The sequence below is a fragment of the Lissotriton helveticus genome, chromosome 9 (genome assembly GCF_964261635.1).
Source record: "Lissotriton helveticus chromosome 9, aLisHel1.1, whole genome shotgun sequence".
Taxonomy (NCBI): Eukaryota; Metazoa; Chordata; class Amphibia; order Caudata; family Salamandridae; genus Lissotriton; species Lissotriton helveticus.
In genome coordinates, this window is record NC_136070.1 from 819,824,173 (window position 1) to 819,847,891 (window position 23,719).

Below are 23,719 nucleotides of genomic sequence, written 5' to 3' on the forward strand. Positions count from 1 at the left end.
ATTTACCTGATCCCCCAAAGGTGAGTTTGCGATCTATTAGTACTCCTAGGTTTTTTTGCTTTCCTAACTGGTGTTGGTAGAGTCCTTAATTCATCTGGCCACCATCTAGGGGACCAAAATGTAACCTTGTTTCCAAAATTGATCACTTTTTTCTTACCCGATTTCAACTTTAAGCAGTTTTTGCTTGTACAAATTTTTACTGCCTGCATACATTCATAGAATTTGTCCCCTATTTCTCTTTCCTGGTTTGGCAGCTGAGACCCCACTAAGTGTGTGTCATTTGCATACGATGTTAAATTAAATTCAAATTATCTGATTAATTGTGCTAAAGATGAAACCTACACATTATATAGCGAGGGCTAAGCAATGACCCTTGAGAGACCCAGCAATGGAGAGCGAAAAGTTTTGAAACAAGGTGTCTAGAGCCACAGTTTGCTTCCTTTCCATGAGGAAGGAGTGCAGAAGTTTCCAGGCCATGCCTAGAATACCACTTGCATACAAGCAAATCCATCAGCAGTTCGGGATGGACTGTGCGAAGGCCGCCTATAGATCTAGCTTTGAGTGCTGGGTTGCGCTGACATCTGGAGCCTTTCTCCAGACCTCCATTGGCTCCCGGTCAACAAAAGAATAACGTTCCGTCTCCTCACCCACGCACACAAAGCCCTCTACGAACTAGGGCCCGAATGCCTAAACACGCGACTGTCCTTCTACACCCCCTCCCGCCAACTACCAACATCCAATCAAGCCCTCGCCGCAATTCCGCGCATCCACAGATCCACCATGGGGGGAAGATCCTTCTCCTACTTAGCGGCCAAAACCTGGAATTCTCTCCCCACCCACCTCCGCCTTACACAGAACCACCTCTCCTTCAGAAAACAACTAAAAACTTCGATATTCAATAAGTAATGCACCCCCCTCCCTCAAGCGCCTTGAGACCCTCTGGGTGAGTAGTGCGCTATACAAATTCCTGAACTTGAACTTTCTGATTTCTTCAACAGATTTGATAAGGGCTTATTCTGTTTTTTCAAAAGGGTAGAATGGATGCCTTCTTCCATGCTTTAGGAAAGAGCCCTGATTTGAACATAGCGTTGAATAGTGAGGTGAGTATTTCAACTATTGGTTCAGGGGCCATTTTAATCACTGCTAAGGTGCGTGGATTCCAGGGGGGATCCTAATTTAACAAGTTGGATTAAGTCTAAGTGTTTGTTTAAGTGAAAGCAGGGCAAATTCTTTGAAAAGAGTCAAGGACGCCGGTAGGCCGGAAAAAGTATTTGTGCTCTCGTTATCGGAGATCGGTGGAACCTCTCTTGTCACCACCGTAGAACAGTTGAAAGTGTGAAAAATGTGTTCAACTTTATTTAGAAAGAACAATGCAATTTCATCACAAAGAGTTTGGCTGCTTTGAATCTTTGAAGTGCAGGGAGAGGCTAATTTGGATACGGTCCTAAAGAGTTCTTTGGTAGTGTTTTGCAGCGGTTATTTGAGTGACATAAAAATCTGTTTTAGTTTTTATTAACAGTGCCTTATATGAGGAGAGGCATTGTTTATATTTCTGTCTTTCTGAGCTATTATAGCTCTTTCTCCAGCTTCTTGCAGATGGGTTTTTGCTCCCTAAGTTCCTCCAAATACCAAGGTGTAGTAGTGTAGATGCGTGTGGGTTTGGAGATTTTTTTCAGGTGCCAAAGTCCTGCGTGCGAAGTAGATCCAATCAGTATACCATGCCATGGCTGCATCTATATCGTTAGGTAATGGTGACAGGGAGATAGAGAGCTGTTCCTCTAGTATGGGTCTTTGGTTTTATTCCATGCACTAGTGAGAAGTGGGCTGTTGAGAGTAGAGTGGGATTGATGTACGTATCCAGAAACGGATTCAAACAGGATCGCTGAGTGATCTGACCCAGTGAGTAGTGATAGACCTGTACATACTAAGTGCGGGTTATTGGAATAAATGCTGTCTGTGTGGCCTGCTTCGTGGGTAGGGTCTTGCACTAATTGTATTAGCCCTGTACTGCTCAGTGTCCAACAGGCCAAGAGTCTGAATCCAAAGTTGAATCTAGATGGAAGTTAAAATCTCCAAGCATGGTGAAAATATTTGTGCAAAGACCATCTTCTAATAGAGTAGCTAGATTCGACAACAAAAGTGCTTTTTAGCACGGAGGTCTATAAAGTAAGATTCCCTTATAGGAGTAGTGATTAGATTAGTATTAGAGTATTGGAAAAAAGACAGAGCTTCGCAAGTAGTGTTAATCGTTTCGAAAGTAGCCGACAAGTTGTGATGAACAACTGCCAGGCCCCCCACCCCTCCTAAGAGCCCTATTCAGGGTGTGACAGATAAACCCTCTAGGTGTAGCCTTGACCATATCCTGGCCCGAGGACGCATGCGTCCAAAATTCCGTAACAAAAGCAATCTTTATATTGTGACTTTCTATTAGTTCGGCACACTCTGTACTATATTTCACTAGCGATCTGGCATATAAAAAAAGTGCAGCACAATGGTTTGTTGCTTTGCTTGGGGCTATTATCAGGGTAAGCAATCATATTTATGTTAAATACTATGAACATTATCTTGGGTAGGTTGGACAGATGTGGCAGATTTTTTGTGACTGGTTCAGTGATGTATAGAAGATTAAACATATGCAAACTGAGCTCTTATCTCTGGTGTTTAAGGCATGAAGTTCTGCCCCGGTATACCTTCTAATGTGCATTGCCTCGAGGGTTGAAGATACAGGGGGCTGGCGCTGAGTGCGGTCCTAGAGTGGACAGGTGCAGACAGGCTTGGTATTGGCCCGCCAGCAGACAAGCTTTAGCTGGGTTCAAATAAGCCCCTAAGATTCTGGAGTCTTACCAAAAACGTAGAGGGACTTGCAGCCATCCAATTGCTTGTATTGGTTGGCTTTAATGCTGCTTACATCAGTTTCAAGCAGACTGCATTGGTAGTGGTTTTACACCTTAGCACATAACAAAAAAGTACATAATAGGTCCAATCTAATTTGCTTGCTGTGACTTTTGATGGCCAACAGCTCGTTGGCAAATATGTTGACAAAGCCCTGCTAGCTGCCAAAACTGTGTCACTTGAATTTTTGAAGATAATGTTTCAAGCCCAACAGGTGTCCATTAAATGGGCAGTGCGAGTATTTCTAATCTGGTAATTTTTTAGCCTGCATTCTGCAACCAGCCCTCATCCAGGTCCTTCCAGTGCGACACCCGAGCAGTCAGGAAAACGTTCTCAGCAAAGATGAAGGGGCCCTCCCTTTCTTAAGCAAGTCCATGACTGATGTGCTGAACTTCTTTGGCTACTTGGCCCCCTCTCCATCTTTGCTGGTAGGGGTTAAGTTAGTCATTTTATCCAATTTGGCTCCAAATTACAAGAGACTACTGGATTTTGGATATTATCCAGCATGGTCAGACAGCAGCATTAGTGCCCATATCACTGTTAACACCCCCAAGAAAGGGAAAGTCTTTGAGTCCGAGACCTTCAAGGCTATTGAGACCGGGCCCAAGTTCCAACGCTATCGGGAAATCTACAAAAAAAGTCAGAATGGCTCAGTCTTTGAGGATGTTTTCTCTTCTCAATGTCCTGCAGTCCAACGATTTTCTAGCATCTCTAGATCTGGAGGATGCTTATACTCATGTAGCAGTGCACCCTGAACACAGGACATTTCTTCTTTGCAAGGTCTATGGACAATTCTTTTACTTTATGACTCTACTGTTTAGTCTTCATTGGGCACCCACAGTCTTCACAAAATGCCTAGCTCCACTGACAGCGCATCTGTAGGAACAAACGTGTACAGGTGTTCTCTTGGCTGACTAGTTCATTATAGGGTCTTCTTGCAAATGCATGCGTAAAGGGATACAAACTTCCATACATTTATTCCAGACTGTTTGGCTCTCCCTAAACAAGGCAAAGTCGGTACTCATCTCAAATCTCAAGACACTATTCTGGTGTTATTGCAGCTGCACACCAACCCTCTAGTCCATCCAACTAGAGAAAGAGGCAACAAGTTAACGCTAGTACTGACAATCAGCATTTGAACATGAACGTTAGTGCACAGGAACAGGGCAGTGCTTTGTATGTCATCATCCTGCATTCCTCTACTTTTGCAGTACTGCCTACAAATGCTTCCCCCTCTGGAGCAACCTGAATACAGTTGAAACAAACTTGAGGGCATTGGGACAACATGGTTTTTGTAATCACCAAAGCCAGACACGCTCTAATATGGTGGATGAGACCATGCAACCTCATTGCAGATGAAATCATGTATTGGTTGAAATCACACATTCGTCTCGCCACAAATGCTTACCCCAAGACTGACACACACTCAACCACGTCAGGGAGCGGCTGTCCCCTTGATCGAGTTGCTGGGCTCAACCGATCCTTTTCGCGATTAATGCACGGAAAACCGCACCCTGGGTTCGTTTTGAAATCGTGTTGTCGACATTGCCACTGACAGACTGTGATTAGATACTACCCCACGCTCACTCTCCGGAGGAGCCTGCCGGCCCTTTAACATATTCACTTTACTAAATTATCGGTGCCCCCTGTCACATCACGTCCTGATAAAGACCCCATTGTAAGGTGCAATTAACCTACACACAACAGGGGTCGAAACGTCGACTTTTTACATGTGACCTACCCAATTTTACAACAATGGATTAATTATTGTGTAACATTTTGTATGGGATAGGAACGAACTGATGTTAATCAATGTATGGGGTGACTGACTTTAGCACCCTTGTGATTTAAACATATTGAATACTGTTATATCACATGTTATATAACTAAATGGTCTGTCCACTACCCTTATCTGCACAAAACCTCCCTTCACAACACAAACCCCCCTTTTTTCCCCATTCTTCTATTCTATGGGCACATATGTGAATATTGACTATGTTTTGTACATAAGATGTATGAGTAAGAGGATGTGAATAAACAACATCCTTCTTTAAACTATGGTACGAGTGATATGTATCAAAAGTTAAAGAAAAAGTTTTTGTGCACGTAAATTCTACATAGTCTGGGACCCCTATCTATGTACCCCAAGACTGTGGCTCATCTTCAAGCCCTGTCCACCAGTGGACTTTGATCCTCGAAGCACAGTTTCACATCAATATAATGACATTTAGGGTGATGCACTTATCTCTAAAAGCATTCCTACCTTGCCGTGTCAATCATCGAGTGCAGGTCAAAATGGACAACATGTTGGGCCCTACTATACATTAGAAAACAGGGTGGAAGAAGACCATACAATAAAGGCTAGTCAATACCATACAGTCTTAGCTTATAAGCTTAAACAAGTACTGACAAACTACCTAAAGACAGTTCTATTAAGACAGTTAAGGCAACAAAGGTTCCCTAAATATGGATAACACTGATATCACTCCTTTTATTCATTGCTATATCAATCAATGACACTTATATAGCGCGCTACCTACCCGTAGGGTCTCAAGGCGCTTGGGGGAGGGGGGGATGCCGCTACTGCTCGAACAGCCAGGTCTTCAGCTTCTTCCTGAAGGAGAGGTGGTCTTGGGTCTGGCGCAGGTCGGTCGGGAGGGAGTTCCAGGTCTTGGCGGCCAGGTAGGAGAAGGACCTTCCTCCTGTTGTCGCTCTTCGGATGCGGGGGACGGCGGCGAGGGCGTGACTGGTCGATCGGAGATGGCGTTTGGGAACGTAGAAGTTGAGGCGGCTGTTGAGGTAACTCGGGCCTTGGTTGTGTAGGGCTTTGTGTGCGTGGGTGAGGAGCCGGAAGGTAATTCTCTTGTTGACCGGGAGCCAGTGCAGGTCTTTCAGGTGTCTGGAGATGTGGCTGTGTCTGGGGATGTCGAGGATGAGTCTCGCTGAGGCGTTCTGGATCCGCTGGAGTCTCTTCTGGAGCTTGGCGGTGGTACCGGCGTAGAGGGCGTTGCCGTAGTCCAGTCGGCTCGTGACGAGGGCCTGGGTGACGGTCTTCCTGGTCTCGGTGGGGATCCACCAGAAGATCTTTCGTAGCATGCGTGGGATGTTGAAGCACGCCGAGGAGACGTTGTTGACTTGACTTGCCTGGTCATGGAGAGGGAGGAGTCCAGGATGAAGCCCAGGTTGCGTGCATGGTCTGTCGGTTTGGGTGCGGTGCCCAGGGCGGGAGGCCACCAGGAGTCGTCCCAGGCGGAGGGTGAGGAGCCCAGGATGAGGACCTCCGTCTTGTCCGAGTTCAGTTTCAGGCGGCTGGTCGTCATCCACTCGGCTACCTCTTTCATCCCTTCGTGTAGGCTGGCTCTGGCGGTGGCGGGGTCGTTGGTCAGGGAGAGGATCAGCTGGGTGTCGTCGGCGTAGGAGATTATGCTGAGGTTGTGTTGGCGTGCGATGGCCGCGAGGGGGCTCATGTAGACGTTGAAGAGGGTGGGGCTCAGAGAGGATCCTTGAGGGACGCCGCAGATGACTTCGGAGGCCTCTGACTTGTACGGTGGTAGGCGGACTCTCTGTGTTCTTCCGTCGAGGAAGGAGATGATCCATTCCAGCGCCTTGTCCTGGATTCCGACGTTGCTGAGGCGCTGTACTAGGGTGCGGTGGCAGACAGTGTCGAATGCCGCGGAGAGGTCTAGGAGGATGAGGGCCGCTGTTTCTCCGTTGTCCATCAGGGCTCGGATGTCATCGGTGGCGGCGATGAGGGCGGTCTCGGTGCTGTGATTGGCTCGGAAGCCGGACTGTGAGGGGTCGAGGGAACCATTCGTCTCGAGGAAGGCGGCCATCTGCTTGTTGACGGTCTTCTCGATGACTTTGGCTGGAAACGGGAGGAGCGAGATGGGGCGGTAGTTCTTGAGGTCGGTGGGGTCCGCTGTTGGTTTCTTGAGTAGAGCGCTGAGTTCGGCGTGTTTCCAGCTCTCAGGGAAGATGGTGGTGTCGAAGGATGTGTTGATGATGTCTCGCAAGTGGGGTGCGATGACAGCGTCGGCCTTGTTGAAGACGTGGTGAGGGCAGGGGTCGGTCGGTGATCCGGAGTGGATGGAGTTCATCGTGCAGATGGTGTCTTCGGTGCTGATCGGGGTCCAGGCGTGGAGGGTGGTGGTGGGGGGTGGTTGTTCGGTCATGGTGAGCGTTGGTTGGTTGTTGAAGCTGTTGTGTATGTCCGCGATCTTGTTGTGGAAGTATGAGGCGAGGGAGTTGCAGAGGTCTTGTGATGGGGTGATGTCGTTGTTTCCTGCGCTGGGGTTGGAAAGCTCTTTCACGATGTTGAAGAGTTCCTTGCAGTTGTGTGCGTTGTTGTCCAACCGGTCCTTGAATGCTGTTTTCTTGGCGGCGCGGATCAGCTGGTGGTGTTTCCGGGTGGCAAGTTTGAAGGAGTGTTGAAAATTAGTACGTTTTGGTGAACATTATCTGCGCCATCTTGCCTCTCCCCCTGATGCCACACTTTTGTCGTGCGCGCCCGCCATTTTGTTAGATGCCCCGATCAGAACGAACCCTTTTGCATGCCGCTGGCCCCTGACATAGCCTTTCGCCTTCACTAAGCCTGCACGCTGACCGCCCCCTGCTTGCACCTGCCTTGAGTCATAAACCCCTCTTCGGCGCTGCTCTGCCCCAGGCCCTCATCCTGTTCCCAGCGCGACACCTCCCTGCTTCCCTTTCATGATCTCCGGCCCTTAGATGCAAACCCCCTTTTTCCCTGTGTGCCCGTTTTGTCTTCCCCGTTCCCAGGCCGACACCCAGCTCTGCCGATACCATCCCTTGCCCCTCCCCGTACAATAGAAAGCTTCCCCCATCAAAGGATCCCCGGGTTGATCAAAGCCCCCACTCCATGAGATCCGACCGAACCCCCCACATTCCGTGAATCGGCGGAATATCCAGCTGCGTGATACTCATCACCTGTTGTGACTAGGGTGGGGACTTCAACTGTAAATGTGTGTGGGAACGGGCCCAAAAGGGGATTTCCGGGAATGTCTTTTTCATACATCAAAGCTTTAACATGAATGTGTAATGTACAATAAAGTCATAAACTTGTGTATAAGAGGCCAGGCCTCAGGGATGCAGTTAGAACACCTCAGAACGATACCTTCTGTCCGTTTCGTTGTGTTCTCCTCCGGAGAGAATAAAAAAACCTTGTTTCCTGCTTTCCAGTCTCCAGCGCCTGCCTCTTCATTGATTAAATAACTAGAGGGTCACAGAGGCAATACCGCCGGGCAAATATCGATTGTCCCCGACCCGCCTGAGGTTTTTACAATTGGCGTCCCAAGCGTGGGGCCCATCAGCGACTCGTGGATCCAGTGGGAGAGGTCCCGACGACAGAGTGAACGACTGCAACGATCGGGAGAGCTCTTGCCCAATAGACCCTCGTCTGGCAGCCGATCATCCGAACTTCACTAGTTCCGAACAGACCTCTCTCGAGTGATCTACGGTCCTGACTGGGGACCATCAGGAGTGCCGTGAGAAATACGAGAAAAAGAGGACGATCGGGCGCTGGATTCGGAAGACAAGAAACTGTCCATATGGTCCGGGTAAGGTCGTGTAATCACGACAAGTTGCGAAATAATTGCTTGTTTGTTTGATTGTTCAAAAATACTAGTATTGCTCTTTTTATTTATTTGGAGATTCACTGTCTACAAACGGAGAAACAACGGGCTCTCTCTTTGCAAGCAGTGGAGGATAGGTAGGGCAACAGCCGTGCTTATTTTTTCTCCCCCACTCAATAATCACTTGAAACTGAACTGTTGTTCGCAAACTATTGTTTCCTGGAGATTCCCTGTCTGCAAACAGGGAAGAGACCACCCTTTTTGCAGATAGTGAAAAGGGTAGGTAACGCAGATCTTTGCGGACCTACTCATTCTCCCCATTGTTATTTATTGGTCTTTTGTTATTTTGATCCATGAGGTATTCACTGCCTGCAAACAACGTAGAATAGAAATATTCTGTCCGGTCTTTGCACCTAGTGATAAGATAGGCAGTGCTGACTTTTTAGTCCCTCGTTACGAGCCGTCATGTCTGTCTTCTCCCCACTGATAAATAGCCTGTTTAGCCCGGACCGTGTATTAGAGGTGGACCATATAGCTCCACTAGAAGGCACCCCTAATAAGGACATGTTCATAAACTATGGATTAGTCACCATAGCCTATAATAAATTGTGGCACAGGTATACCGAAGATAGTCAAGACAAACAGTGGCCGCTGGCAGGATCCTTTGACCTTGATAAAATAGAAACGTTAGAAATAGCCCTTCGAAATAATAAGACAACGCCAATTATGCTCGACAGTCTGGGTATGTGGCGCAGAGAGGCTATGCAACGACAGAGAAAAGACGAGGACAAACCAAGTAGAGAAATATACCGACAGGACAACCCCAGGACATCGCTACCCACAACTTATCCCCCGACACTATGCAAAAGACGACCAGACTTAGGGCCAGCCCAATGCGCTTTTTGTAGGTATGTCGGACACTGGAAAGCCCAATGCCCGACTCTACTGAGCGTGAGTAAAGGCAAAGGGCCGACAGGAACGACAGACCGGCAGTACAAGAAAAAGCGCGAGACAAAGAAGAACCCGACTTACATAGACAGACCAGACAGAACCACCACGTTTGATTATGCCCGATGGCACAGATTTCGCCAGGACAATTTCAGCGGCATGCTCAAGTTTTCCTAGGTCGGGCAACGTCAAGACGGGAACCCAGCCTCGTTTCAAATTCACTGACGGAAAGAGATAATTATGACCGATAACTGTTTTATATTCGTCTTGGGTCTTTGTATGTCGTACTTGTACTGTCCCCCGTCTGAGTTTGTGTGTATGTAATGTACAAATCTGCGTCATCCCTCTACACGTGTTTCCGTGTTACTCAACCCCTGTTAGCAGAAACTTAGCATAAAAACAACCTGAAAAGAAAGAAATGGAAAAACAAAATCCGTAGACCATTAATGAACTTGAACTTTTAATTTAACACAACAAACAAGGAATAATAACGGTAAACTGTAGAAAACGAAAGTCAAACAGAACATTCGCCCCCCCCCCCATTCTGGAACCTTCCAAAGTAGGGCAGGGTTACGGCTACGCCCAACCAACGGCAACCCATATAAGGCGGGCCCGGCCGCCAACTCTTGGTCAGGAAATCTTAACGTATGGGGGAGCCGGAGGAGAGGCAGGAGCCAGCAGCCGGGGCAGTTGTAGGTAGTCCCGCCACATGTCTCTTCAGCCAGCCGCAACGGGCCTGGATAGACTTAAGTAGTCCCGCCACATGTCCAGAGGAGAACGAGGCACCTTTTTTTTCCTTTTCTCTTCCGTAACAGCCGCAGCAGCTCTGGACGGCGGGATGTCCTGCACGTACCTCCACAACAATTTGTCCAAGTTGGGCTGGGAGGGAGAGGCGACGCGGACGAGCCTCTCCCACCTCCACCGATAGGAGCTTTCCCAGGCCCCGGCCCGACGCCGAACACCCCCAGTCAGGCGATGGTGCCAAAACTTCCACAGCACCGAACACCCCATGGTGGCACCCCAGTACTTGCGCAGCACCGAACGTGCAATGGTGGCCATACTCCCACAGCACCGAGCACAGGTCTTGGGGAACACCGGATGTGGAGAAACCTTCATGCGGGGCGATGAAAAGGAGCGGCCTGGAGTGCACCGGGAGAAGGAGACGATGCGAACCAGTCTCCCTCGCCCCCCCAGGTGGGGGCATCACAGCTGCACCCCAGCCGAACGTCCCGCTTTCACAAAACAGAGACCTCTTCCTTTCACTCCGAAGGATCTCTCCCACTCTTGCAAACTCGACGAGAGTGGCCCCTGCAGGGCCTCAAAATGGCGTCTGGGTCCGCTGGAAGGCGGGCCCCGGCCACTAGAGTAACTTTGACCAGCAACATAACTCGAACATTTGCCCCCTGGAGCACGAGCCCCCATCTCCGACAGCGTCTCCGCAGCCTTGAAGATCCTACAAAGGTCCCCGGCGGAACCTTCGGCCTTTGCAGGTTTCCGGTAAGGGACGGCTGCCTTGACCGCCAACGAAACAAACATGACATTGCCACTCCTTCTGTTAGCATGAATTCTAGAACTGCCGAAAAGGACTCTGGTCCAAACTGCCAGTAATGGGAAACATTTCCCCCTGATGCTGCTTCCGGACTGAGCCGGCCCCGCCCAAAATGGCGCTGGTATCAATCGGAACTTACGAACACCTCGTGGTGTTCCTTCGCACTAATATAAACTTAATGTTCTGAGATTTTATATGATCCTTTGTACACTTGGCTAGAAAAGACAAGGAGAACTCACTCGACGAACAGTATGAAAGGATCCCCGTTACAAATGTTGATTACAAATGTACAAATGTATTATATTTTTTTTAACTGATGTAAACCTCATTTACGACGTACACGTACGGTATGCATATAGGAAATCTGATTACAACCATTATGATTATGCTTCTGAATTATGAAAATAAACGCCCCCGAACCCCCAGCCAATTAATAGACGTTTTAGTTTCTTACAAATGAATGAGTCAAACTTTCCGATGTTTTTATTGCAGCAAACGACACCCCCCACTGTACGCACTTTAGCCATTGCCACGACCGGCCAAATACGACCGCACCCTCATAATACACATGCTGAAATGATTTTGCAAAATAAAGTTTTTGAAACTATGGACGGGTATTGCATGCTTTATTTTAAAAATGTGGGATCGGTGGGAAAGTTCTTTTCTGTGCACCCTACTCTGCTCTCTCTTTAAGGTTAAAAGAAGATGGTTGCCCAGCCCTGGAGGACGGATCGGATCGACAACACGACACTCCGCCTTCAAAGTACGCGACTGACCCTTGAACTCTCGCGTAGGGGAAGACTTCGACTTCCAAGGATGGGTAAAACGAACGGTGTAAATGAGGGAATGTACAAGGAGGGTGAAATGAAATAATGTAAATGTGATAAAGTACAACGTTCCAAAGTATCAGGGAACGGAGCTGACCCAAGAACCAAAGAACCTTAGAACGCCACAGCGTTGAAAGAGGTTTAAGGATCCCGATAGTGAGATACATCCTTTGACTAGATACCTCGCACTAAGCACCTCTGGTTTCCTTTTTACGTTTCCCCGCACACGACCTATATGGACACACTACCCCCCCCCCCCCCCCCCCTCGACTCCAGAAACCATATCCCCGGGGACCCTGCCCCGAGGAGGAAAGACGAGTAAGAGGTAAGTAAAGGTCTTATGAATCCATGTGTTTGAATATGCGCGAATGCTGTCTCCCCCACCCCCTTTTTTCCTCCCTCTGCAGGTTACATCAGAGATTACAGCCAAGGTGTGGCGAAGATCTGAAGCCTTGCCATGTCTAATACACGAAGCGGACTAGCGCCGCAAGGTGGTGTCTAAGCACGCCTGCAAACTACTCACGTATTGAACAAATCCGAAAAATTAGCACAACCTGATAAAAAGTGATCACCCTTAAACCAGACCGGACGAATGAACCCATGTCACGTATGATGCGAAACTATGAGGGAATGCGTGTGTGTGTGACTGAGGCGTCGGCCTAACTGGTCGAAGGACCGAGAATGCGAGAAAGTGCGACAAAATGGTACCTCCTTTCTTCTTTCCTTTTTCTCAAAGCACGTCCCCTCTACCCTGTCTAATGCTCAAACTGCATGATTACAAGATTCTAACGCAGACCCGTGAATGCCCTTTACTGTGTAATGCACTAAATAGCCTTTCTCGAATACACTGCCACCCTCTCTGTTGCACGTGTACTATTTAGCCTGCCGTTGCACTCTCTCTCTCTCTCTCTCTCTCTCTCTCTCTCTCTCTCTCTCCCTCTATTTTTGCACTCCCGCTCTTCCGAGTGATTAGCCCCGAAATTGGCAAAATGCCACCCCTAGCACACCACCTAATTGGCTTCAAATACCGTCAGTATTTGCACAAAAACGTGTCTTTAATACAATCACCCTGAGGCCGCGTCATTACCTCTCCTTTTCCGCTAGAAGTCAATAAACTGAGGTTGGGCCGTAAGGGAAAGGACAGGTAAGACGACAGAGGTTCCCTAATCTGGCCCGAAATAAGGGAACTACATGTCGACGGCTCCTATGGTATAAAACAAGGACCTCAGAATACGCGACCCTCCCCTCCCCGAATTGTCGCAATACCCAAACCAGAAAAATGACCACCCCTGTTACCCCCCTGTATCAGACGCCCAAAAAACTGGAATTATGAAACTACCCCTCATTTCCGGTTGTGAGAGATGGGTCGATTTATGCCCTTACCACAAGTTTCCTATGTCCCTGGTTGTTCCCCATAAAACCCCTGTCCTTCCTAATTAAGTAATCGGGCTGTAAAAGGTTACGTAGGATCCAGAGTGATGTTTTACAAGGTTAACAGACTAGTCCAAGGTAAAGAAATCATCGAAATGAACCCCGTAGTAGTTAAAAGGCAGGATGCATCGATAGAAAGGAAATGTTTAGCCATGTTCGCCTCTCAGCAAAATACCTGTGTAGTACCATGTTAACGTCTCACGAAGGTGGGTCACCATCAGATGAACTGTCGTGACTGTAATAAATAATTGTAAAGGAAAGTCATAGTAAATCCAACAGGCCCGTCACCGGTCATTCATATGCCAGTTGTGAACACTAAATAACGGGCATTTTTCATTCTTTGCCTGGAGCTGGGAGAGAAATAGACTTTTTTTGATTATCTTCATCTGCAAATTCTCTAAAGACTGTCTTTTCAAACTTGTTTAAGGGTACTGCTGTTGGAGGAGAGAAGGACCGGATGTGGGAGCACGAGGCCTGACTGCAGACTAAGGAACACCTGCGACATTAGCCAAGGCGAGACCACGACAGAAAAGAGCTGCAGGACGAGGCACTGTTTTCGACAACATGAGAAGAAAGGGTCGACCTGATGCCCCTGCTCGATGTCCAGTATCTGTCGACAAGTCCCCGCTCTCTGAATTCGGTCACACGCTCGCCTATTGGAAGTCTCTCGTTCCCCTAGTTTGTTCCTAATTTGGCCTTGCTCCATCCCCCTTTTCCTCTGACCTACCCTATGGACTGTTTTGAACGCTCTTCTTCCACCTGAACTTTCTGACAACCACCTCAAAGGACACAGGGCGGAAAGGACCTTTCCGACCAGAAACGCGAGGAAAGGGTCGTGCCCTGCAACGCAGAACTTGGAACAGAGCTGGACTTGTAGCTCCACCGCCGGTGCTCAACAGCGCCAACGAAAGGCAACAAAGAACAATGAGAACTCGAACATTTGACATCCTCAATCGCCGTTTCTGCTAGACCTCATTTCTCTCCCAGCCGCCATTGTATTGATCATGCTCCAATCCGAACCTGATATATATGTAATAACCTGCCAGTATGAAATATGCTTGCTGCTCTCGCTACAGAATCGTTTTTGTATTGCATTCCTATGACTTTCCTGCTAAACAAATTGATCAAAGTTTATCAAATAGGCCCACCTCCTAAAAACTAGAAATGTTAAAATATATTGTTTACAACTCTTTTCCCTCTAGGGTTCCTACCGTTTCCTTTCTCATGCCCACCACAATAGAACCGAGTAGAAAATGAACCAGCAAGATGTCTTGAATATGTTAAAGGGAGGACTGTTGAAAATTAGTACGTTTTGGTGAACATTATCTGCGCCATCTTGCCTCTCCCCCTGATGCCACACTTTTGTCGTGCGCGCCCGCCATTTTGTTAGATGCCCCGATCAGAACGAACCCTTTTGCATGCCGCTGGCCCCTGACATAGCCTTTCGCCTTCACTAAGCCTGCACGCTGACCGCCCCCTGCTTGCACCTGCCTTGAGTCATAAACCCCTCTTCGGCGCTGCTCTGCCCCAGGCCCTCATCCTGTTCCCAGCGCGACACCTCCCTGCTTCCCTTTCATGATCTCCGGCCCTTAGATGCAAACCCCCTTTTTCCCCGTGTGCCCGTTTTGTCTTCCCCGTTCCCAGGCCGACACCCAGCTCTGCCGATACCATCCCTTGCCCCTCCCCGTACAATAGAAAGCTTCCCCCATCAAAGGATCCCCGGGTTGATCAAAGCCCCCACTCCATGAGATCCGACCGAACCCCCCACATTCCGTGAATCGGCGGAATATCCAGCTGCGTGATACTCATCACCTGTTGTGACTAGGGTGGGGACTTCAACTGTAAATGTGTGTGGGAACGGGCCCAAAAGGGGATTTCCGGGAATGTCTTTTTCATACATCAAAGCTTTAACATGAATGTGTAATGTACAATAAAGTCATAAACTTGTGTATAAGAGGCCAGGCCTCAGGGATGCAGTTAGAACACCTCAGAACGATACCTTCTGTCCGTTTCGTTGTGTTCTCCTCCGGAGAGAATAAAAAAACCTTGTTTCCTGCTTTCCAGTCTCCAGCGCCTGCCTCTTCATTGATTAAATAACTAGAGGGTCACAGAGGCAATACCGCCGGGCAAATATCGATTGTCCCCGACCCGCCTGAGGTTTTTACAGGAGGTCCTGTTGTCCGGTGTCGGTTCCCTTCTCCAGACTTTCTCGAGGGCTCGGCAGTTCTTCTTGGAGCTCTTGAGTTCGTCGGTGAACCATGGGGCCTTCTTGCTGCCGGGTCTGCTGGGCGGGGTCTTCAGTGGGGCGAGTACGTCCGCGCAGTTGCTGATCCACTTTGTGAGGTTGTCGGCGGCCTGGCTGGGGTTCGCTGAGCTGGCAGGAGGGTGCTGGCTCAAGGAGGTGGCGAGCTGGTCTGCTGTGATCTTGTTCCAGCTTCTGCGGGCGGCCTGTTGCTGGTGTTGGTGGGTCGTCGTTCTCTTGAAGGTGAAGTGGACGCAGCTGTGGTCCGTCCATTGAAGCTCTGTGGCGTGGCTGAAGTCGATGTCTGTGCTGGAAGAGAAGACTGCGTCGAGTGTGTGTCCGGCGAGGTGGGTGGGGGTGGACACCAGTTGCTTGAGTCCAAGGTTGGCGAGGTTGTCGAGCAGGGTGCTGGTGTTGCGGTCGTTGTTGTTCTCCAGATGGAAGTTGAGGTCTCCCAGGAGGATGTAGTCAGCGGAGGGGAGGGCGTGCGGGCTGACGAAGTCGGCGATGTCCTCGCTGAATTGTGTGCGTGGTCCAGGGGGTCGGTAGATCAGGGTGCCTCTGAGGGTGGTGTTCGGGTTGGTGTGGATCTGGAAATGCAGGTGTTCGGCGCTGGTCAGGGAGTTGTCGGTGCTGGTCGTGAGACGGATGGTGTTCCTGTGGATGATGGCGATGCCTCCTCCCATCTGGTTGGCGTTTCGGTCCCTCCGGACGATCTTGTAGCCCTCTGGGATAGCGATGGCGATGTCGGGAGCTGAGGAGGCGTTCATCCAGGTCTCCGTGAGGAAGGCAACGTCAGGGGTTGTGGCGTCTAGAAGGTTCCAGAGTTCGATGGCGTGTATATAGCTCCCAAGCATACATTAAAACAAGCAGGACGCCTGTTTAAATAGATTTTCTATCGCATGGAGAGCCCAAGTTGATGTTGCATTACTAGGGACACAAATTACAATAGAGGAAGCCAGATGGTCTGTAAAGGGCCTGCCGGGTCACAAAGCCCCAAAACCAGATGGCTTCCGGCCTTAATTTTATAAAGTATACATCGATTTGTTGGTTGAGTTGCAGACGACGCCACACGGAGCCGATCAACGCCACCTACCATTGCACAATTTCCATATACAGTCTGATACCGGGGATAATTCCAAGTTGAGAAATCTGCTGCTAGATAGTCTCAACCAGATAAGGTGTTACCGAAGTTAAGTAACTTGGCCGTCAAAGTAAAAAACAGAAAATCAAAATAGAAAAATCAGTGGTATGGTAGAAAATATTGATGAACATTCAAGGTGTATTAAAAAGGAATTGATATTAGTTGTCGGTAATGCCATGAAAACTTGCAGGCTCAGACACAGAACTAACTATTGGATTTTGGTGCTCGGGTAACAATGATCACAGAAGAATTGTTTGAAGTGAATTGGCACAGCATAGTTTCAGAAGCTCTTGCTGGAGACAGTATCATATGAGGTTTCTAGGAATTGATTTAGTAGATTACTTTGAATTTAAATTGAAATTCAAATGTAGTTATTCTAGGAAAAGTATGTATGACAAAAGAAAAGGTTGGAATAAACTGGGTTGGTGGTAGACCCGAAGGTAAATCATTTATGCTTATTTCTGAACAATTTTGGTGTGGTATTTATTTCTAATTTCGGGAGAATACATAGGCTCAGGCATAAAGTTTGCATTTGGGATGGGGCAAAACTAGTAAAGCATAAAATGCTAAATATGCCTTTTTGCATAAGGGATGAATTAGCAGCTGAATTTAAAACCGCGTATGAAAGCAAAATAATCAAACCTATATATAGAATCATCACTCATGCTGTCGCACTTGGTGATAACACGTACAAACAATGGTAAATTGATGTTATGCATATATCTCAGGATTTTGAATTGATTCAGGTTGGTTACAGTCCCTTGCCACGTATAATGACATTTGGTGGAACAAGGCGTTGGAGCAAAATTTAAGTTAAATCTATCAGCACATCATCAGGTGAATCTAGTTCCTGAATCAAAACATCACACTGCTTTCATTTTACCCTTTGTAATATTCTAATTTTACAGAATGCCATTCGGGTTGGTGTTTGCTGGCTCTGTATCTCAAGTAACAATATTCAAGATATTGGAGGGTAGTAAAAGGGCGTTGCCTTCTAGGATGATGTGTTGGTGGCAGCGAAAAAGAACGATGAACATGACCAAGGTTTAGAAAAATTGATGAGAGGCAGAAATCAAATATTACAGTAAGCAAGGACAAATTTCAATTTATAAAGAACATTGAATATCCTGGACATGTGTTGTTGGATTAGTTAGTAGAAACTCACCCTGGAGTGATAAACAATGTTGTTAATGTGTTGAGCCTTAAAAACAAAGCACATGTGATTCCTTTTTTATGGTTTTTGTGAGTTCTACTATTTAACTTCATACAAAACTTTGCCACAGAGAATGCAAACAAAAAAAAGTATTAAGGAAAAAAGATATTTGATGGTGAATAAAAAGGTGACAAAGAATTCAAACAATTAGAGCGTTGTAAGCATTTGACCCCCAATTATGTATGTTCTGTAACAACTGGGTAAGTAATTACGGATTCTGTGATGTCAGAAAAAGGGTGATTAAGATAAGACCATAGATTTTGCATTGAGAACTGTGTGTCGGGCAGAAAGACCATATTTTGCATATAAGGAGAAATTGTCATGCTACTGAGCTCCAGAAAAAACGTATGTTATACATAGGGAAATAGTTATTTTACTGATCACAATTTACAATAATTCACATCCTTGAAAGTAAATATATGAGTTATCTTACTTCCATCATCTCTTTGGTCAGAGGATGACACTTTAAGAGTATGGGAAGATGAAAAGTGCTTGATTCAAGAGTAGATGATGAGGGTCATGGTAGGAGAATTAACTGAGTGCGACAGAGTTAGACAACCTCTGGAAACTTAAGAAGTGTGCGGTACAAGGATGGCTGGATGAAAGAATGGTGCTTAAGGAGGTTCAACCCTATGCTAAAGTTGTTGATAATCTTCCTTTTAAAACTGTGTATGTTGATGCATGGAGATTAATTGTTCCTAAGTACAGGTTAAGAGACCGAATCCTGGAACAAGAGCATGAGAAATATGTACAACAGACAGTTCACTCAGATTCCTGGTGACTTGAATTGGAGGATCAAGTCAGTGCCAAAGTCACTGTGTTACATACTCTTCACGCCACTTATGCAAGCCGTAGGGTAAGGCCTTAATTTTCCCCAAGAACAGGTTAAAGAACACCTTCCTGGTATTTAGTAGGCGTGGCAAAGGGATTAATGCATCACTGAGGATAATTCTGTAGCATCACTTCATGGCCCTTTGAGCTGAGGCTCCCAATCTTGGACAGTCTACTCAAAGAGTCCCCCTGTTGTGTAATCACTGAACAAAAGTTGCTTGTTTGTGGGTTCAAGATGGAACCCAGTTTTGCAAAATACTTTAGTTTGACAATCCCGTAGTCACGTCTCTCTTCCCATCAGATATTTGTAGCGCAGTTACTCCCATACTTTCACCTTAATTGATTTTCATGCTCTCCTAGCATCCATTTCCTGATTTAAGCAACATCTTAATTACATAAATAAATAATTGTTCCTTCTCTCTCTGTAGTGATCAAATGGGCAATAAAGGAGCTTATATCCACCTCTGTGGCTCTGACCTGAAACCCCAGTTCCACCAGTTTCCAGCAGTGGTAAGTAACGTAGCACCCTTGGGAGATCACTAGTTCCTAATACCCGATACTGGATATTCTCCATGACAGAAATTGTTATGATATCTTAAAAGAATATCTCCCTCCTCATTTATTTTTAAATATAGCATTTTCATTTTTCAAAACTATTTTGTTGAGGGAACAATGCCTGTGAAAACATTTGTTTCTAACAAAATCCAATTATAGCTTGTAAATCAGCAATGCGTGTATATATGAAAGAGAAATTAAATGAAAAACAAACAGAAATGTTTGCTCCATAGCCATTGTAGTTTACATGAGTACACTTGATATAGCTCCTTTGAAGAACTGCCGTATCTCTTCAATCTCATCCAGTTATTTTTGCGCTCAAAAGAACAAAGATAGCTGAATGGTGTAAAGACTTATTGTCTCCCAGAGCATACTGTTGGAGTGGTCTGTCTTCTGGTATCTCATACTATCCAAGATTGCAGTAAATATTAAGAAATGCTTTATAGGAAGCTGAAGGACGGGTACTGAGCAAGCTGGGAAAATGCCCTGGATGGTCTGCCTTAGGACCTCACTTCACCAAATGTGCCAGAAAATGCGATCCATCTGCCCTTAATGGGGCCATATTTGACACCCAATCAGGTACATCTGAGGATTGGCCAGTAAAAGTCGCAGTCCAGAGAAGGTTTGACGTTGAGAGCTTAGATGGTAATTTTCCCAATATTAAGGTATTGTTCAGTGTTTAAAGGTCTCGCATATAGCTAAATTACACTGCCGAGAGCCACTATTTGTCACCAACATTAAACCAGCCTTCAAGATCAAGGTCATCTTTGGCACCAAGTGTAATGAGCTCAGACAGCTCATTGATTACAAAGAGGAGTGTAGTGGAACTGACTCATAAATGCCCGTTACCTCAGCAGTAGTGCATTGAATAATCTATAGTGTTCCAATGGAGCTAGTACAGTACCTGTAATGGTACCATCACTACAGAGAATTCTAACAGTTCTTCTGCCACTGGGCCAAGATAAGAGGCCAACATACTGTCACATTTAGATGTACGTATGTGTATGTATATGGTATTTATATTGTGTGAACCCTATCTAAGAGGAAGCTGGCCACTGTACATGGTAACATGACACTCTGCAATGTCCGTTCCTCTGCTGTAGAAGCAAGCATTATAATACACCAGAGCAACAAATACATTTTCATTATGGACAATTCTTTTTTTTAGTCTTCAGAATCTGTCCACAGGAATTTTTGGGGGGGTATTTTGGCTTTCCACAAAGCTGTTAAATTAGACAGACTTAATATGAACAGTTAACCCAAAGGCTGAAACCAACATGCTCATCAAAACTTTGCACCCATAATGTCAAGCAAGCCCACTGGTACTGCTAGTACCAACAGTCTTAAAAGTCCCGTGTGGAAACCTTTAGTTATTTCGTCCACTATAGGGCAACAAAGAGAAGGCAAGAAAAGAAACATGGCATGTCTGAAGAAGTCCTCCTTTTCATTGGGTTGAGACCTCTGCCGCATTACTAAACCTAATGCTGCAAAAGTTTAATTGTGTGCTTAGCTGCATGTTCAGCTCCTCAAGACAACAGAACAGTCAGATGAATTTATTGGGAAATAAGTGTTTCCAAACAGATTTTGCAAGCAGTTAGCTCTTACAAGTTTCTTAGACGATATGATCATGCATTAATGTATATTGTGGTGCTGTCCTCAAATTTTCTCCAAAAAGAAGAAAAAAACAACCTTTGAGATAAGGAAAGGTATTACAAGATCAGATCAAATAATACATGTTAAAAACACTGCTGATCTGACACCTCCTATTTACTAGTATATAATCATGCTGAGGCAAATGTAATCTAGCTCAACTCGGATGGTTAACAAAAACCTAACACTCCTTTTTTAAGGTTCGTCTAGTTTTGGAGCTCCTCTTGAGTAGGAGATTTATAAAAGGAAAGTTGGTGAGGGTGTAAAGAGTGGCTTGGAAAATAGGAAAGATTACACCCAGATATATAAGAAGTTTGTTGGGAGAGATCATCAGCCGTGAGTGCATGTGTACTATTGGAAAAAGCTACAAAATCAGATATCCGAGAATTGCTCCTGAAAGCATGCAGTATGGTCATTTGAACCCGCTTTGAGACTATCTGGAAAAAGAAGTACCCTTTCATAAGGGCATCTTATGTAGTGAGGTGTAAAATTATGCATATGTGGGAGAAGCAAGTTGATCTATCAACATGCCAGGATGAGGCTAATCCTGACTTTTAATCAATAGAGGTGCATTTGTGTTCTAGCACTGGCATGGTTGGTGATTCTGTGTGCATCTTTGTTCAAATTTGTAATATGTAAACAATTTATAGAGTATGATAAAAATGTGGAAGAAAAAGAGGCAGACTCTATCAAGTGCCCCTTCTACACCCTGGAAGTCCAGTATAGAATTGACAACTTGGTTTAAACGTGTGTAAAGCACATATTCAGTATGGGCCATATGTATCATTCCAAATTGCGATCGCAGATGCCGAAATTCGCAGAATTTCGGCGTTTGCGATCGCAATTGGGCTTAGTGGTATATATTAATGAAAAACTGCCTTGCAAAATAAGGAATGGCAACATTTGCGATTCCCTATTTTGCGAATGCATTTAAGGAATCACAAATTGTGTTTCCTTAAATGCAATGTAAGAAGCACAGAAAAAGTCCAATTTGGCCTTAAGAAATCACAAATTAATTTGCGGTTTCTTTGAAAAATTCATTTTTTTGCATTTTTCAAAGTGCAATGTGGCGCACATACATGCCCTTAGGGCATGTATGTGTGCCACATGTGCACCCATGCTTATTTCAGGGGTGCAACAGGGTGTCCTTTTGACACCCTTGCAACCTTGAAATTGCATTCTCAATTTGAGATTCTCTAATTGCTAATCGCAAAATGAGAATGTCTTCCCATTCATTCCTATGGGCCTCTAGGCCCTTAGGAATGAATGGGGAGGGTTTCCTTAATTGCGAATCGCACTTTGGGATTCGCAATTAAGGAATATGTATGATTCGCAATTTTTTTTATTTTATTTACAATCTTTATTTCGATCAATATAGATCATAAAAGATTACAACAAAAATTTAAATAGTTAAAAGGAAAAAAAACAGATTGTAATATAAAGTTTAAGCAAAACAGTAAAAATAAGCAATTAATAAAACATTCTAGGGAATATTATAAGAGGAAGAATTAAAAAGTCTAACATTTTAAAGATCATCAAGCAATGCTTTTGTCCGTATTTAGCTTGATACAACGATTGTGAATATACCACACAGCTGTTAAAAACTTCGCCACAGTAGAGGGGGATAAGTCTGTCTTTAATATTCTATAGGCTGGGAAATATCGCCTAAACCCGAGATTTTTCAAGAGTGGGACAAGCCAGTATTTTCTTGGTCTTTGGTAGGCTTTGCAAAAAAACGCAATGTGGAGATCGTTTTCACAAGGGTGTCGACAGGCTGGGCACGGTGTGGGGGGCTGGAACCTGTCCCATCGATCCTTGAAGGCCCCAAGGGGAAGTGTGCCATAACGCCACTGCATGAAAAGTTTCCTTGTCAGGACGGGACTAATTCCATCAAGGACCAGCTCGGGGAAATATAGGTCCTTGGACATGGTGAACAGATTGGTTAGGGACCTTACACGTGTACTCTCGATCGAGACAAGTAGCTTTCGCTCGTAGAACTCTCTCGACAGAAGTTTCCGAGGGGTCCTGCCACAAGCGTTACCCGGGTCATGCCATAATTCCGACCTTCCTAGAGACTCGCATGTTAGCCTGATGTATCTCAGCCAGGGTATTCGGGAGGCATTTGGTAGGCGTAGGATCTCTGCGAGCTCATTCCTGTAGCTCGATAAATCCGGTGAGCTCCAAATTTTACGCCAGTAGGTTAGGGGTTTCAATCCCAGTTCTTCAGTAATAGGTCTAAGACCCAGGTCTAGTCTCAGCGGGAGGAGGGGGGTGCCAGGTGGTAAGGCTGCCAGCTGCCTTATAAAATTGTTCTCACTAATCTGCAGTTTCTTGGCAGTTGCATGGCCCCACAATTCTCCGCCGTAGGTAACGGCCCCTCTTGCCTGCATTTTATAAATATGAATAAGGGGACCAAAGGGTTTAAGAGTAGACCTGCTTACCATCCTACAGATCCCACCCGTTAACTGTGCTAGTTTCATGATGGCCCTAGTACAATGGGAGTCCCAAGTCAGATTTTGGTTAATGGTTAGGCCCAGGTATTCGAAGGTGAGGACCCAAATCTTTTTGCAAATCCTACATACATCTCGCTTTGCGATTCTCAAATAGCGATTCTCTAAAATTTGCTATTTGAGTATCACAAAACCAGACTTTCATACATATGCCCCTACATCTCTCGGAAGATTGCCTTTTTAGGAACTGTAACAAGAGGATGACTTCAAATTTGGGACAGTGAGTGAAGTACAAGTTGTAAGCATCGATGACCTCATTACTGTATTTCATCAAATTAACATGTCGCTGAACCCATTCCTCTTTCCTTCCTAAAGTTACTTGAGGTTTAATTGACCTTT

General features: G+C 45.9%; 1 protein-coding gene across 2 annotated transcripts in view; it reads left to right on the forward strand.

Moving 5' to 3' along the window:
* Positions 1 to 23,719, forward strand: part of PPP5C (protein phosphatase 5 catalytic subunit) — a 253,241-nt gene that overhangs the window by 224,985 nt on the left and 4,537 nt on the right. For both annotated transcript variants that reach the window (XM_078660986.1, XM_078660987.1), the window contains exon 12: positions 19,094 to 19,175. In XM_078660986.1, coding sequence (XP_078517112.1) covers positions 19,094 to 19,175 — 82 coding nt within the window. The remainder of the gene's footprint in view (positions 1 to 19,093; positions 19,176 to 23,719) is intronic.